General features: G+C 39.0%; 2 protein-coding genes across 2 annotated transcripts in view; one reads left to right on the forward strand and one right to left on the reverse strand.

Annotated features, from left to right (window-relative positions):
- The window catches only part of LOC124286345 (kinetochore-associated protein 1-like), an 82,516-nt gene extending 73,439 nt beyond the window's left edge, over window positions 1–9,077 (reverse strand). The window contains exons 1-4 of the mRNA XM_046722706.1: window positions 8,981–9,077; window positions 6,161–6,295; window positions 5,573–5,690; window positions 1,769–1,884 (exon numbers count right to left, since the gene is read on the reverse strand). Of these exons, the coding sequence (XP_046578662.1) occupies window positions 1,769–1,884; window positions 5,573–5,690; window positions 6,161–6,289 (363 nt within the window). The 5' untranslated portion in view covers window positions 6,290–6,295; window positions 8,981–9,077. The remainder of the gene's footprint in view (window positions 1–1,768; window positions 1,885–5,572; window positions 5,691–6,160; window positions 6,296–8,980) is intronic.
- Window positions 9,078–9,087: 10 nt separating this feature from the next.
- The window catches only part of LOC124286342 (polyribonucleotide nucleotidyltransferase 1, mitochondrial-like), a 38,977-nt gene continuing 35,010 nt past the window's right edge, over window positions 9,088–13,054 (forward strand). The window contains exons 1-7 of the mRNA XM_046722703.1: window positions 9,088–9,335; window positions 9,869–9,929; window positions 10,725–10,799; window positions 11,077–11,182; window positions 11,362–11,411; window positions 11,811–11,874; window positions 12,829–12,876. Of these exons, the coding sequence (XP_046578659.1) occupies window positions 9,235–9,335; window positions 9,869–9,929; window positions 10,725–10,799; window positions 11,077–11,182; window positions 11,362–11,411; window positions 11,811–11,874; window positions 12,829–12,876 (505 nt within the window). The 5' untranslated portion in view covers window positions 9,088–9,234. The remainder of the gene's footprint in view (window positions 9,336–9,868; window positions 9,930–10,724; window positions 10,800–11,076; window positions 11,183–11,361; window positions 11,412–11,810; window positions 11,875–12,828; window positions 12,877–13,054) is intronic.

Genomic DNA, 13,054 nt, shown 5'->3' on the forward strand with positions numbered 1-13,054 from the left:
GTTTACGATCATTCTCTCCTTTCTCTGTTCCTTGAACCACGCATACAGACATTGTTCCAGTTCAGGGAGTGCTGGTTTACGCCCTGCGCCAAGAAATCTCTTTGACGACTGTGCCGGCTCCACAAATTTTGACTTGTTTTTAGACCATTCTCTAAGCTGTTTCCTATCAATTCCCAGACTCCTTGATGCAGAGGTCAGATAATACCCCCATACTCAAACTTTACCTTCTTCACAACATCAAGGTTTTCTTTGATAGTGTAGGACCTCCACTTGAACATACTGACTAGAGATGAGACAACAGGCAAAATAGGAGACAGTTTTTCAACGTCACTAGTAACGCCAGTGAATATGTATAACACTTGTATTTCAAGACCACCTTGGGGTAAATCCGAACGTTTAAAGTCCTTATTTATCACCTGTATAGTCAGATCGCCACCTCTCCTCAGAAAGTAGTTACACACTTGGCTCTGTGCTTTAGGTACATGTCCAACTATTAGATGACCACGTTTTATGGCTACAGCGTAACGATCTACATAATTTAGATCATCACGTTCAGTATTCAAAATTTCATCCTCTTCAGGTGTCAAAAATGTTCTATAAACATGAAAACCATGAATAACACTTTCAACAGCGTAAACAGATATATTTGTCATGTCAAAAATGGGAAGAAATAACATGGACTATTTAAATTGTATTGTAAAAAGGGGAGGCTACTCTCATTTGACACACTTTGGAATTAAATAGTTTTATTGACACCTGTGTGTCATGGTCTGCTTCAATATTCAATACACAGCTGCTATCACTGACCACATGCAATTTGAACTTAACACCAATCAGGCTATACACCATAAACAAAATGCATTGATTTATGGCCCGAGTTCGGGTCTCTCTCACATTATGTAATTACACAGACAGGCAGGTGTGATACTTGAACACATGACATGTTATGATGTGGTTTGTGGATGGTTAACATTTAACATTTAATACAGTTTTCATCATATTCTTTCTTAAAATGACAATGAGTAATATATACATAATTAACATGTTATAGCATGTTATATTTGGGATGACAGGGACTACTCTCTCAGATTCAGGCATCTAATCACTAGGGGTGAAACGGTATACCGTGGTATTAGTAGAACTGCAGTATTTTGCCTTCAGTTCAGTATACCGTAGTGCAATCCAAAAATTCGGTTTTCGTACCGTCCATTTAATAACCTTTTAAAACCTTTTCTAAAATGTCAAAATCTCTGCATTTCTTTGCAAGGCGACTGCTATTTTCCCGAAAGTAAGTTATCATATACAGAACCGAAACAGGCCGAACCGAAGGCCTTGTACCGCAATACGTACCGCACCGTGGTAAGAGTGTACCATTTTACCCCTACTAATCATCAGCACACATTAGGTGCCTGATTCTGGGAGTGTACAAAAGTAATAGAATCTGTACTTTACTGAAACAATGTAATCCCAAATATAACGTGATACATTTAACCACTTTCTAATTGGCATTGTGTATTCATAAACATATTCATTGAGGATTTGGGTTGCTAAGAAATGAAGAACAATCATCTGTCTGCTTTCCTTAAGAAACCCCACATCCTTCATTTTGATTTAGTGGCTAAGGTTCACTCAGGCTCCACCTGACATGACCATATATGGAGGTGTCCTCAGATCGTCACATACAGACACGTCATATTGAAAGATGTGGTTTTGAAGAGACTTAAATTCTCATAGAGGCGTAGGGAAGAGAGAAGGTAAAGTGACTCACAAAGGAGAAGATGGCTTCCATGGTTTCTGTCTCATACATGAGCAGCATGCCCTGACTATCTCCAACCATCAGCAGACTTCCATCTGGACTCCATGCCACAGCATCTATGGGGGACTCTGTGGGCAGTGTGTAACATACCAACAGTATCAACACACATACCAACAGTATCAACACACATAGCAACAGTATCAACACACATAGCAACAGTATTAACACACATAGCAACAGTATCAACACACATACCAACAGTATCAACACATACCAACAGTATCAACACACATACCAACAGTATCAACACACACACCAACAGTATCAACACACATACCAACAGTATCAACACACATACCAACAGTATCAACACACACACCAACAGTATCAACACACACACCAACAGTATCAACACACATGCCACGGTACAACACGTATAACAGTATCAACACAAATGCCAACAATATCAAACACATATACCAACAGAATAACAACATATCAACACACACCAACAGAATATGCAACACACATACCAACATAAACACACACCAACAGTATCAACACACATACCAACAGAATAAACACATGCCAACAGTATCAACACATACCAACAGTATCAACACACATACCAAAAGTATCAACACACTTACAAACAGTATCAACACACATACCAACAGAATAAACACACATACCAACAGTATTAACACACACCGACAGAATAAACACACATGCAACACACACATACCAACAGAATAAACACACATGCCAACATGTCAACACACATAGCAACAGTATCAACACACATACCAACAGAATAAACACACATGCCAACAGTACCAACACACATACCAACAGTATCAACACACAAAGCACAGTATCAACACATATACCAACAGTATCAACACACATACCAACAATATTGACACATGTAGCAACAGTAGCAACACACATACCAACAGTATCAACACACATACCAACACACATACCAACAGTATCAATACACATACCAACAGTATCAACACACATACCAACAGTATTGACACATGTAGCAACAGTATCAACACACATACCAACAGTATCAGCTCACATACCAACGGTATTGACACACATACCAACAGTATCAACACACATACTAAAGGTATCAACACACACACTAACAGCATCAAGATACATACCAAGAGTATTAACACACATTCTGATACTCGTTGCTATGTGTGGTGATTCTGTTGATATCTGTGCTGATACTCGCTGTTGCGTGTTGATACCGCATGGCGGTGTGTGTTGATACCGTTGATATCTGTGTTGATACTGTTGATATCTGTGTTGATGCTGTTGGTACGTGTTGATATGCCGTTGCGTGTGTGCTGATTACTGCTGCTATGTGTGGTGATTCTGTTGATATCTGTGTTGATACTCTTGGTATGTGTGTTGATACTCTTGGTATGTGTGTTGATACTGTTGGTATCTGTGTTGATACTCGTGGTATGTGTATTGATACTGTTGGTGTGTGTTGATACCGTTGGTATCTGTGTTGATACCTTGGTATGTGTGTTGATACTGTTGGTATCTGTGTTGATACCTTATTTTGGTATGTGTGTGTTGATACTGTTGGCATGCTGTGTTGATACTGTTATTGGCATGTGTGTTGATACTGTTGGTGTGTGTTGATACTATTGGTATCTGTGTTGATACTCGTTGGTATGTGTGCTGATACCGTTGGTATGTGTGTTGATACCGTTGGTATGTGTGCTGATACTGTTGATACGTGTGTTGATACTGTTGGTGTGTGTGCGTTGATACTGTTGGCATCTGTGTTGATAATTGGTGGTATGTGTGTTGATACCTGCTGGTGTGTGTGCTGATACCTTGGTGTGTGCTGATACTGTTGGTGCGTGTTGATACTCTTGGTATGTGTGTTGATACTGTTGGTATCTGTGTTGATACTCTTGGTATGTGTATTGATACTGTTGGTGTGTGTTGATACTGTTGGTATCTGTGTTGATACTCTTGGTATGTGTGTTGATACTGTTGGTATCTGTGTTGATACTCTTGGTATGTGTGTTGATACTGTTGGTATGTGTGTTGATACTGTTGGTGTGTGTTGATACTGTTGGTATCTGTGTTGATACTCTTGGTATGTGTGTTGATACTGTTGGTATGTGTGTGTTGATACTGTTGGTATGTGTGTTGATACTGTTGGTATGTGTGTTGATACTGTTGGTGTGTGTGTTGATACTGTTGGTATCTGTGTTGATACTGTTGGTATGTGTGTTGATACTGTTGGTGTGTGTGTTGATACTCTTGGTATGTGTGTTGATACTGTTGGTGTGTGTTGATACTCTTGGTATGTGTGTTGATACTGTTGGTATCTGTGTTGATACTCTTGGTATGTGTATTGATACTGTTGGTGTGTGTTGATACTGTTGGTATCTGTGTTGATACTCTTGGTATGTGTGTTGATACTGTTGGTATCTGTGTTGATACTCTTGGTATGTGTGTTGATACTGTTGGTATCTGTGTTGATACTGTTGGTATGTGTGTTGATACTGTTGGTGTGTGTTGATACTGTTGGTATCTGTGTTGATACTCTTGGTATGTGTGTTGATACTGTTGGTATGTGTGTGTTGATACTGTTGGTATGTGTGTTGATACTGTTGGTATGTGTGCTGATACTGTTGGTATGTGTGTTGATACTGTTGGTATGTGTGTTGATACTCTTGGTATGTGTGTTGATACTGTTGGTGTGTGTGTTGATACTGTTGGTATCTGTGTTGATACTGTTGGTGTGTGTTGATACTGTTGGTATCTGTGTTGATACTGTTGGTGTGTGTTGATACTGTTGGTATGGGTGTTGATACTGTTGGTGGGTGTTGATACTGTTGGTATGTGTGTTGATACTGTTGGTGTGTGTTGATACTGTTGGTATGTGTGTTGATACTGTTGGTATGTGTGTTGATACTGTTGGTATTTGTGTTGATACTCTTGGTATGTGTGTTGATACTGTTGGTGTGTGTGTTGATACTGTTGGTATCTGTGTTGATACTCTTGGCATATATGTTGATACTGTTGGTATGTGTGTTGATACTGTTGGTATCTGTGTTGATACTGTTGGTATGTGTGTTGATACTGTTGGTGTGTGTTGATACTGTTGGTATCTGTGTTGATACTGTTGGTATGTGTGTTGATACTGTTGGTATCTGTGTTGATACTGTTGGTATGTGTGTTGATACTGTTGGTATGTGTGTTGATACTGTTGGTATCTGTGTTGATACTGTTGGTATGTATGATGATACTGTTGGTATGTGTGTTGATACTGTTGGTATCTGTGTTTATACTGTTGGTATGTGTGTTGATACTGTTGGTATGTGTGTTGATACTGTTGGTGTGTGTTGATACTATTGGTATCTGTGTTGATACTGTTGGTATGTGTGTTGATACTGTTGGTGTGTGTTGATACTGTTGGTATCTGTGTTGATACTGTTGGTATCTGTGTTGATACTGTTGGTATCTGTGTTGATACTGTTGGTATGTGTGTTGATACTGTTGGTATGTGTGTTGATACTGTTGGTATGTGTGTTGATACTGTTGGTATCTGTGTTGATACTGTTGGTATGTGTGTTGATACTGTTGGTATGTGTGTTGATACTGTTGGTATGTGTGTTGATACTGTTGGTATGTGTGTTGATACTGTTGGTGTTTGATAACTGGTAGTGGTACCTTGAAGGATGTTTGCTCTGTTTTGTTCAATAATCTTGACAAAAGTTAAAAGTAATAGTTAACATAAGTATTTTCATGATATTAAAATCAGTTACACACCAAATCCCAGAGAGGCTGTATGTTGGAGATCCCTGAACACAGCAAGATGCTGCTCCACAGCAACACAGGCAAGATCCCCCAGCACTGATGTCACTACCTTGGGCACCACACTCTCGTCCTGGAGGAACAAACCCAACATTGAGCTACAGTACAGACTACCAGGCATGCAGCTGTGGTTATGATGGAAATCACACTGCAATACATGTCTAGAAAGTTGGTTAGTTTGTTGTTTAATGCTGCACTCAGCAATATTCCAGCTATGGCAGTCTGTAAATAATCAAGTCTGGACCAGATAATCTAGTGATCAACGGCATGAGCATCGATCTACACAATAGGGATACAATGACATGTGTCAACCAGGTCAGCAATCCTGACCACCTGATCCCTTTAGTCAGCCTCTTACAACAAGCATGGGTTCTGAAGATCCATGCTAATTTCTAACACGGTTCTTCACGGCTGAATCTAGATTGTAAACATTTCTTCGTATTTTTTCATAAGCATGGTAAGGGCTGGAAACCAATGACAAATTTCTGAAATTGTATGTAAATATGATTCTTTCAATAATAATATCAAACGCCTGTTAATTACCGCATCTTTTGAGGATATTGTTGCAAGAGTCTCCACTTGATAGAGAGCAGAACCTGTCTCTTGTCTTGGGCCGAAGATGGCTGTTTCGTCAGAGCCAAAGTCACTTGTCACAACGTCCCAAGCTGCCATGTTCACCTGTGAAAAATAGGAAGCATTGCACATGGCTTACAATTAAGTCAATTATGATTTTGAAACTATAGAAGGGTCTGATAGTTTCTGGCCAAAGCATCTGGCAAACACAAAGGATGTTTCAAACAATTGTGTTTCGTGAAATCATGGTACTCATAAGGAGTTTGCTGAGAGCTGTCGGATTGGTTGGATTATGCATGCACTGCTGCAGAGTTGTATAATACTAAGCAGAGATGCCAACCCTGAATCTAAGGAAAACAGAGTCATGACTGGCTGAAAGCCAGGCCTGAGTACCAAAGGTGCGAGTTGGGGGTGAGAGCGTGGTCGGCTCTGCCATTTTGTTTCACTTTCACACGGACTATGACATGCATTCTGAAAAACTTTGTGAAACTTCATCGTCAATAACACGCAATATACACAATCGACACCCAAAGGATCACACACTAAGCTTCTGAATGCTTTTACCAGTGTTCACTCAAATAAATCACTGGTGACTTACAAAATTGTATACCGTAAAAATATATTCAGACTTTTTTCTAAAAATTCGAAGTTTTTTAAAGAGTAATTGGAAAGCAGATTTTGTATTTGAAAATTGGAGTAACTCCGCCAAAATCGGAGTGGTTGGCATCTCTGTATTAAGACAGGGATAATCTACAACAGGGATGGGTCACTCGCTTGCTTTCTTTACCATTTGTACTAATTAGCGTGTGCCTCATCATGCTCCAACGCACACAGGACTTGGTTCGTTCCCAGCGCAACTTCGGCTGCGTTCAACAGTACTTCAGCCAGTTTATTGTATCAGTCGGAATGGTACAATGAATGAATGAATGAAGAGCAAGAATTATATGTGAATGAATGAAAGAAATAAAGAAAAAGAACAAAAGAAAGAAATACATATGTGAATGAATGAAAGAATAAATGATACACCACAGCCATCCCTCCCCAAACATGTTAAAGAACGCAAAACTATCGCTAGAACACATGTGTTAACATCAGCTGTCCTTTTTTTTAAAAATCTACTTTGAGACATTTTTTACATTAGTAATTAATTCAGATATCTTATTGCAGGTGTGGAAGGGCATGGACATTGACAGAATGTTAACTGACACTGTCACACACCCCTCAAAAACAGAAAGTTTAGAACTATCACAAAGCGTTGTAAACAGCTTTCCAGTTTTGTCAAATACTAAGATAAAGAAGAAAGAAAGAAGTTTTAGAACTATAACACTCAAGCATCACAAGCGTCAATGGCGGATCAGAACAGATCGGAGATATGTCATATTTTTCAAACACCTCAAATACACCCTAACAATTTTTTTAAATGATAAAACTATCACTATTACTTGCAAACACCTTCCACCTGATGGTATATTCCCCTCATAAAAATTAAAGGTGTATGTGAAAGATGTATTAGAACAATAACTAGAAACACTCAAAGAACGCTCTGTAGTATTTCAATGGCAGATCGGCGACATGTCATATTTTTCACACACCTCAAATACACCCTAACAATTATTTTTAAGTTATAAAACTATCACTATTACTTGCAAACACCTTTCAACTAAAGGTAAATTTCCTTCTAAAAATTAAACGAATATGTGAAAGAAGTTTTTAGCGATCGAATTTAGTCTTTCTTCGCTGTGTACCGAGAATTGAAGCCTATACTAGTGAGCTACAACATGCCGACTTGAAACTTTACTACAAATCTACTGTACTAATACTGACACTAATAACAATTATTTGACTTAAAATGAAGTGACAGAATAGGTAACTTATTTTCTACATGTAGGTTTTCAGTTGTCACAACACTCAGCGAATGTAATCAGCTGTTGAAAATAAACCGGGCTCAATCTTAAAAACTATGCTGCTGCCATATTGGCTACACTGGTCACGTGACAAGCAGAGGCATACGCTAAGGGGCTTTTCGAGGAGTGACCACTCCCCGTTATATAGTCTCCCTCATTAAGCATATGAGACTATGTTCATTTATGATTATATCCTTTCAGTGAAAGGTTAAACTCAATTTTAATATCATATACTGCTATCATGACAACTGACCTCTCTTATACATTTACTGCTTGCACTTTATTGTATCTAGTTTCATAAAAGTTGGATATTAGCAAGGTGCCTCGGGCACATGAAAAACCCTGTACTATTTATGCATCCACACCGATGACAACCATTTTTACCAAACATGCCAAACAAGCAAATTTTGGAAGAACAAATACAGCGTTCATATCATCCTTGAACGTGTTATTGCTATGTAAATATGTTACAATTAAAGTGTATTTATAATAAATTGTGAGAAAATTGGGAACCAAAGTTTGAACCGTAGTCCAGCATATATATATAGACGACTTTGCACTATATACCAAAATGTTCTTGATGTAGGCCTTGGCTGGAATACGAGTTTATTTATAGATGAACTAGAACCACTGTTGACTGACAATGAACATGCTGCTGACTAACTTATAAAAACATTGAAAACAGAACATTTGTCCTGGTCGGATTCTGAATTCCAGAACAGCCCAGAACAGTTATAGTAGCACGACCATAACCGTAAGGACAGATTCTTCTCTTTGCTTTTACTGTTAGCAGAGGAACGTTTTCTCGGTCATTTATTTCAGTATTTACAAATACTCAGCCGAGTCTCAGGACACCTAGATCCAAATAAACTAGCGATCTGGCTACCTTTTTCTTTGATGATGGAGAACGATGATAAAGGTACTCCCGGTTGCCAGTGCAATATGGTCAGAGCGATATGATATCCCAAATTTGTGGCAGCTCAGATCGAATTCAACAGTGCTGTCACACCTACTATACCTTCAAAATTTCCGCCAAAGTTAATCTCGTGAGATCTCGCGAATGATATCTCGCCGGTCGTTTCAAAATGGCTGCGCCCATGCGAGCGTGTGACTGTTTGTGCAAATGCACCGGCGGCCCATATGCACGTATGCGATATTTTGCAGTTCAAAAGAAGGTCACATTCGAACCCGTGGAAAAATAGTGATTATGGGGCAACAGTCGAAACTGAAATTGGAAACAGGTGAGGATAATCTTCGAAAACCCCACTTTTTAAGATCAAATGTTTCCTTATTTCGTGTTATCGTGAACAGGACACACCCAGGGTGTATGACTATGAATGTTTCCCATTTAGAATAATGAAATCACGGTTCCTCGTGCCTCATATTACAGTTGACATTCATATATTTTCGCCCTTCTGTGTGTCACTTCTAAATGTCATTCAAAAACTCTCTGTGTGTGTGTGGGGGTGTACGGGCGGAAGGGAGTCTTACCCAAAGACTTTACCGTTCAATCATTTGTCACTAAGTATACCATATATCTGCGAATGTGGATTTTACCAAAGATGTCCGAGAGCTTCATCACTTATGAAATTCATCCTACGTTGAGCTTATACACCCTGGTTTGATTGGAAATCAAATAGAGTTCAAAGTGGTGGATGTCCCTCTCACTCACTGTTTTCTGATTGACAGTGATGTGATCTGTTGGATATATTGTTTGCAAATTGAAGTGGTGATCTTAATACTGAGACTAAGATGTTGTTGTTTGATGTTGCAGGCCATTCAAAATCTCCACTGGGAAGCTGGCCAGGTTTGCTGATGGTACTGCTGTTGCTCAGGTAAACAGACTGATATTTATGCACCCAAGAACATACTTTCACCCTGTTACCCCATGTTCACTTTATTTTTATGTTAAACCTGTTAAAAGAGCAAAATCTGGATAAAATAGGAAAGAAGTCATTTGTAACTTATGTCAAAGCACCATGGTCCATATGTGTACCAGGCCATGCTGACTCTAATAGGGCTCGTAAGTAGGCCACAGCTCTTTGCGAGACCTTAGTACTTCTGGTGAAAAACAATCTTTCATACCTTTTCGAATGGTTTCATGGTTGTCAGTTGACAGAACATAACCGATAATTTTTACAGGAATAACCATTCCTGATCTAACCATCCCCAAATTAGCTAACTACTGCGACTGTCATCAACTTTGACAGCCAAGCATGGTTGTACACTAGGTCTGGTCTTGTAAAGTCATATTTGGCGGTCACACAATTTGGAACCAGAACTGGCTCTTTAATATACACTTGACAACAGAAATCTGCTACCGGAAGTAAGCTTGGCCCTGTCTCGCATATCCCAAGTTGGCACTCACAAAGATAGCTGGGAACCAGCTTAGTACCGGGACTTACAGGCCCTATTGATGTGACTGTGTACTTTGAAATTTAATGATATATCAAATAGACTGATCGTTCTTATCTAATCTCAGTAAACAGGATAAAAGCATATGTTTCACTTCTATATGCTACTGACACTGCATGAAGATCTGACGAATGTGATGAAATTTTGGGCATTCTGTATGACCGAGTCTACAAAGATATATCTATATGTATGTTGTTGATTCTATACTTTTCCAGCATGGCGATACATCGGTGCTTGTAACTGCTGTCAGCCGTGACAGGCCTGTCCAACAAAACTTTGTTCCCTTAACTGTAAGTTTTGCTTCATAATGTCTCCTGCTCTGTTCAACTGACCCTGATTAAAAGTGCTGACCCAAAATGTATTAAGTGGTACTATATTTTCATTTTTTTTGTACAAAGTGCACTTTGTTAAATAAAGACCATTAACTTAAAAGGTAGATTCTGCAGAGTTGCCCTTATCTCATTAAAATGTGACAAGAAATATATAAAATGCCTTGTAACATACTATTCCAAGCCAACATTCTTCATGCTGCTAATGTTGGTGTAAACATTATGACTGTGACGCCAGGTTGACTACCGCCAGAAGGCAGCCGCGGCTGGCCGAATCCCAACCAACTACCTCCGCCGAGAGATCGGGCCCTCTGACAGTGAGGTCCTCACAAGCAGACTTATTGGTGAGGATTTTCTTTCTTAGACATTGGAAGTCAAGTGTAATCTGTCTGACCTATGCATGACTTATGTATGTACTACTATGAAATGTTTCTTTACACAGATGATAACTTCTATGATGTTCATCCAGTTTACTCTCTGGTTAAATTGTGTAATTAGACTCATCATATCGTGTTACTTTCAGATCGATCAGTCCGACCTTTGTTTCCTCGTGGATTCTACAATGAAACTCAGGTATGGACTTTGTTTTATTCATGTGAGAATAATTACTCCTTTAGACACTGTTGTATCATGTGCATATATCAAAAATATCATATAAGTGGATTTTGAGGTATATATGGGTTGGGAAGTGAAGTTTAGTTCTCCTTTCTGTTGTTATTCCTATGTAGCTAAGCATGTCACAACATTTGAATGGAGATTATTTTAGATTTAACTGAAAGTGAAAGTAAATTAACCCCAACTGACTGTTAGGCCATTTTGACCAGATCAAACTTTTTATCATTGTTGTCCAGACCAGACAGCAGGCCTTTAACACTTTTGTTTTGTTGGACATCTACAGACATTTTAGTTGAAGAAGTTCATTGAAGGTTAACTGGAATGTGTAATTTGATTGGTTTTGGGGTTATTTTTCAGATAATGTGCAATTTGCTTGCAGTTGATGGAATGAACGACCCAGACATTATCAGTATAAATGCAGGTATGAAACTAAACTATTATAAAGATTGATGTCACCTCAAGCCTTGACATACCATTGACATGTCACTCCAAAAATGTGCTTCCTAACATTTGGTTATGCCTTTTAAAATGTGGGCTCTGGGGGTCAGAGTTACCTCCCTTTTTGCCCAAGCTTGGCTGAACAAGAGCCAGGATTTATCTTGATTATGATCCTAAGTCTTTCAGTAGTATACCAGGGATTTCATCAGGGTAATGACTATCTACATATTCAGCCTCATTATGCTGTAGGAGGGGTAGCTTAGTGGTTAAAACGTTGGCTTGTCACACCAAAGACCCTGTTTGATCCACATTTGGGTACAGTGTGTGAGGCTCATTTCTGGTCTCCCCTCCATGATATTGCTGGAATGTTGCTATAAGGAATTGATTCCCCACATACCTATAGTGTCAGGTGTTTTCTGTCATGATGTTTCAGGAATATTGCTTTATATTGTGTTAAACTATATTCATTCACTCCTGCAGCTTTACTCCAGCATTATCACTGAAAGTGATGAAATCCAACCCAACTTCCTCATCAGCCCCACATGACTATATGAGCACTTTTTTGCTATACACACTGGGTAACATGTGGGAAGCCCATTTCTGACTGGGAGCGTGTGTCGTCACGCCGAACGAAGGCACAGGTTCTATTCCTCACATGGGTACAATGTGTGAAGCCCATTTCTGGTGTCCCCTGCTTAGATATTGGTGGAATATTGCTAAAAGAGGCATAAAATCATTCTCACTCACCCATTTCTGACTGACTGACTGAATCACTCATTCTCTACTCTCCCTCATCCTCACTCACTCACTCACTCACCATTTTGAAAACCATAATCCTGACAATCTGTTAGTAACCTAAACTTAGGTCAATCTGAATACAGACAGACATAGTGGTCCTAGATCCATTTTTTTATGTTTCCTGTTCTTTCGTCTCCAGCATCAGCAGCCCTGGCAGTGTCTAATATTCCATGGAATGGCCCTGTAGGTAGGTGCTACCTTTCTCAAGTCAAGTTCCAGTTTGTATCCAAACTCAAATATTTGGTAGTACATAACAAAAGAAAAAGCAGTGAGTTACTTGTCTAAATATCTCTGATAATGTTTCTGATTTAAAGTAAAGTAATTTTTCATGAATATTTGAACCTAGATGTTGTTTGAGATTTTAA

The sequence above is a fragment of the Haliotis rubra genome, unplaced genomic scaffold (genome assembly GCF_003918875.1).
Source record: "Haliotis rubra isolate DU_JTF1 unplaced genomic scaffold, ASM391887v1 Scf380, whole genome shotgun sequence".
NCBI lineage: Eukaryota > Metazoa > Mollusca > Gastropoda > Lepetellida > Haliotidae > Haliotis > Haliotis rubra.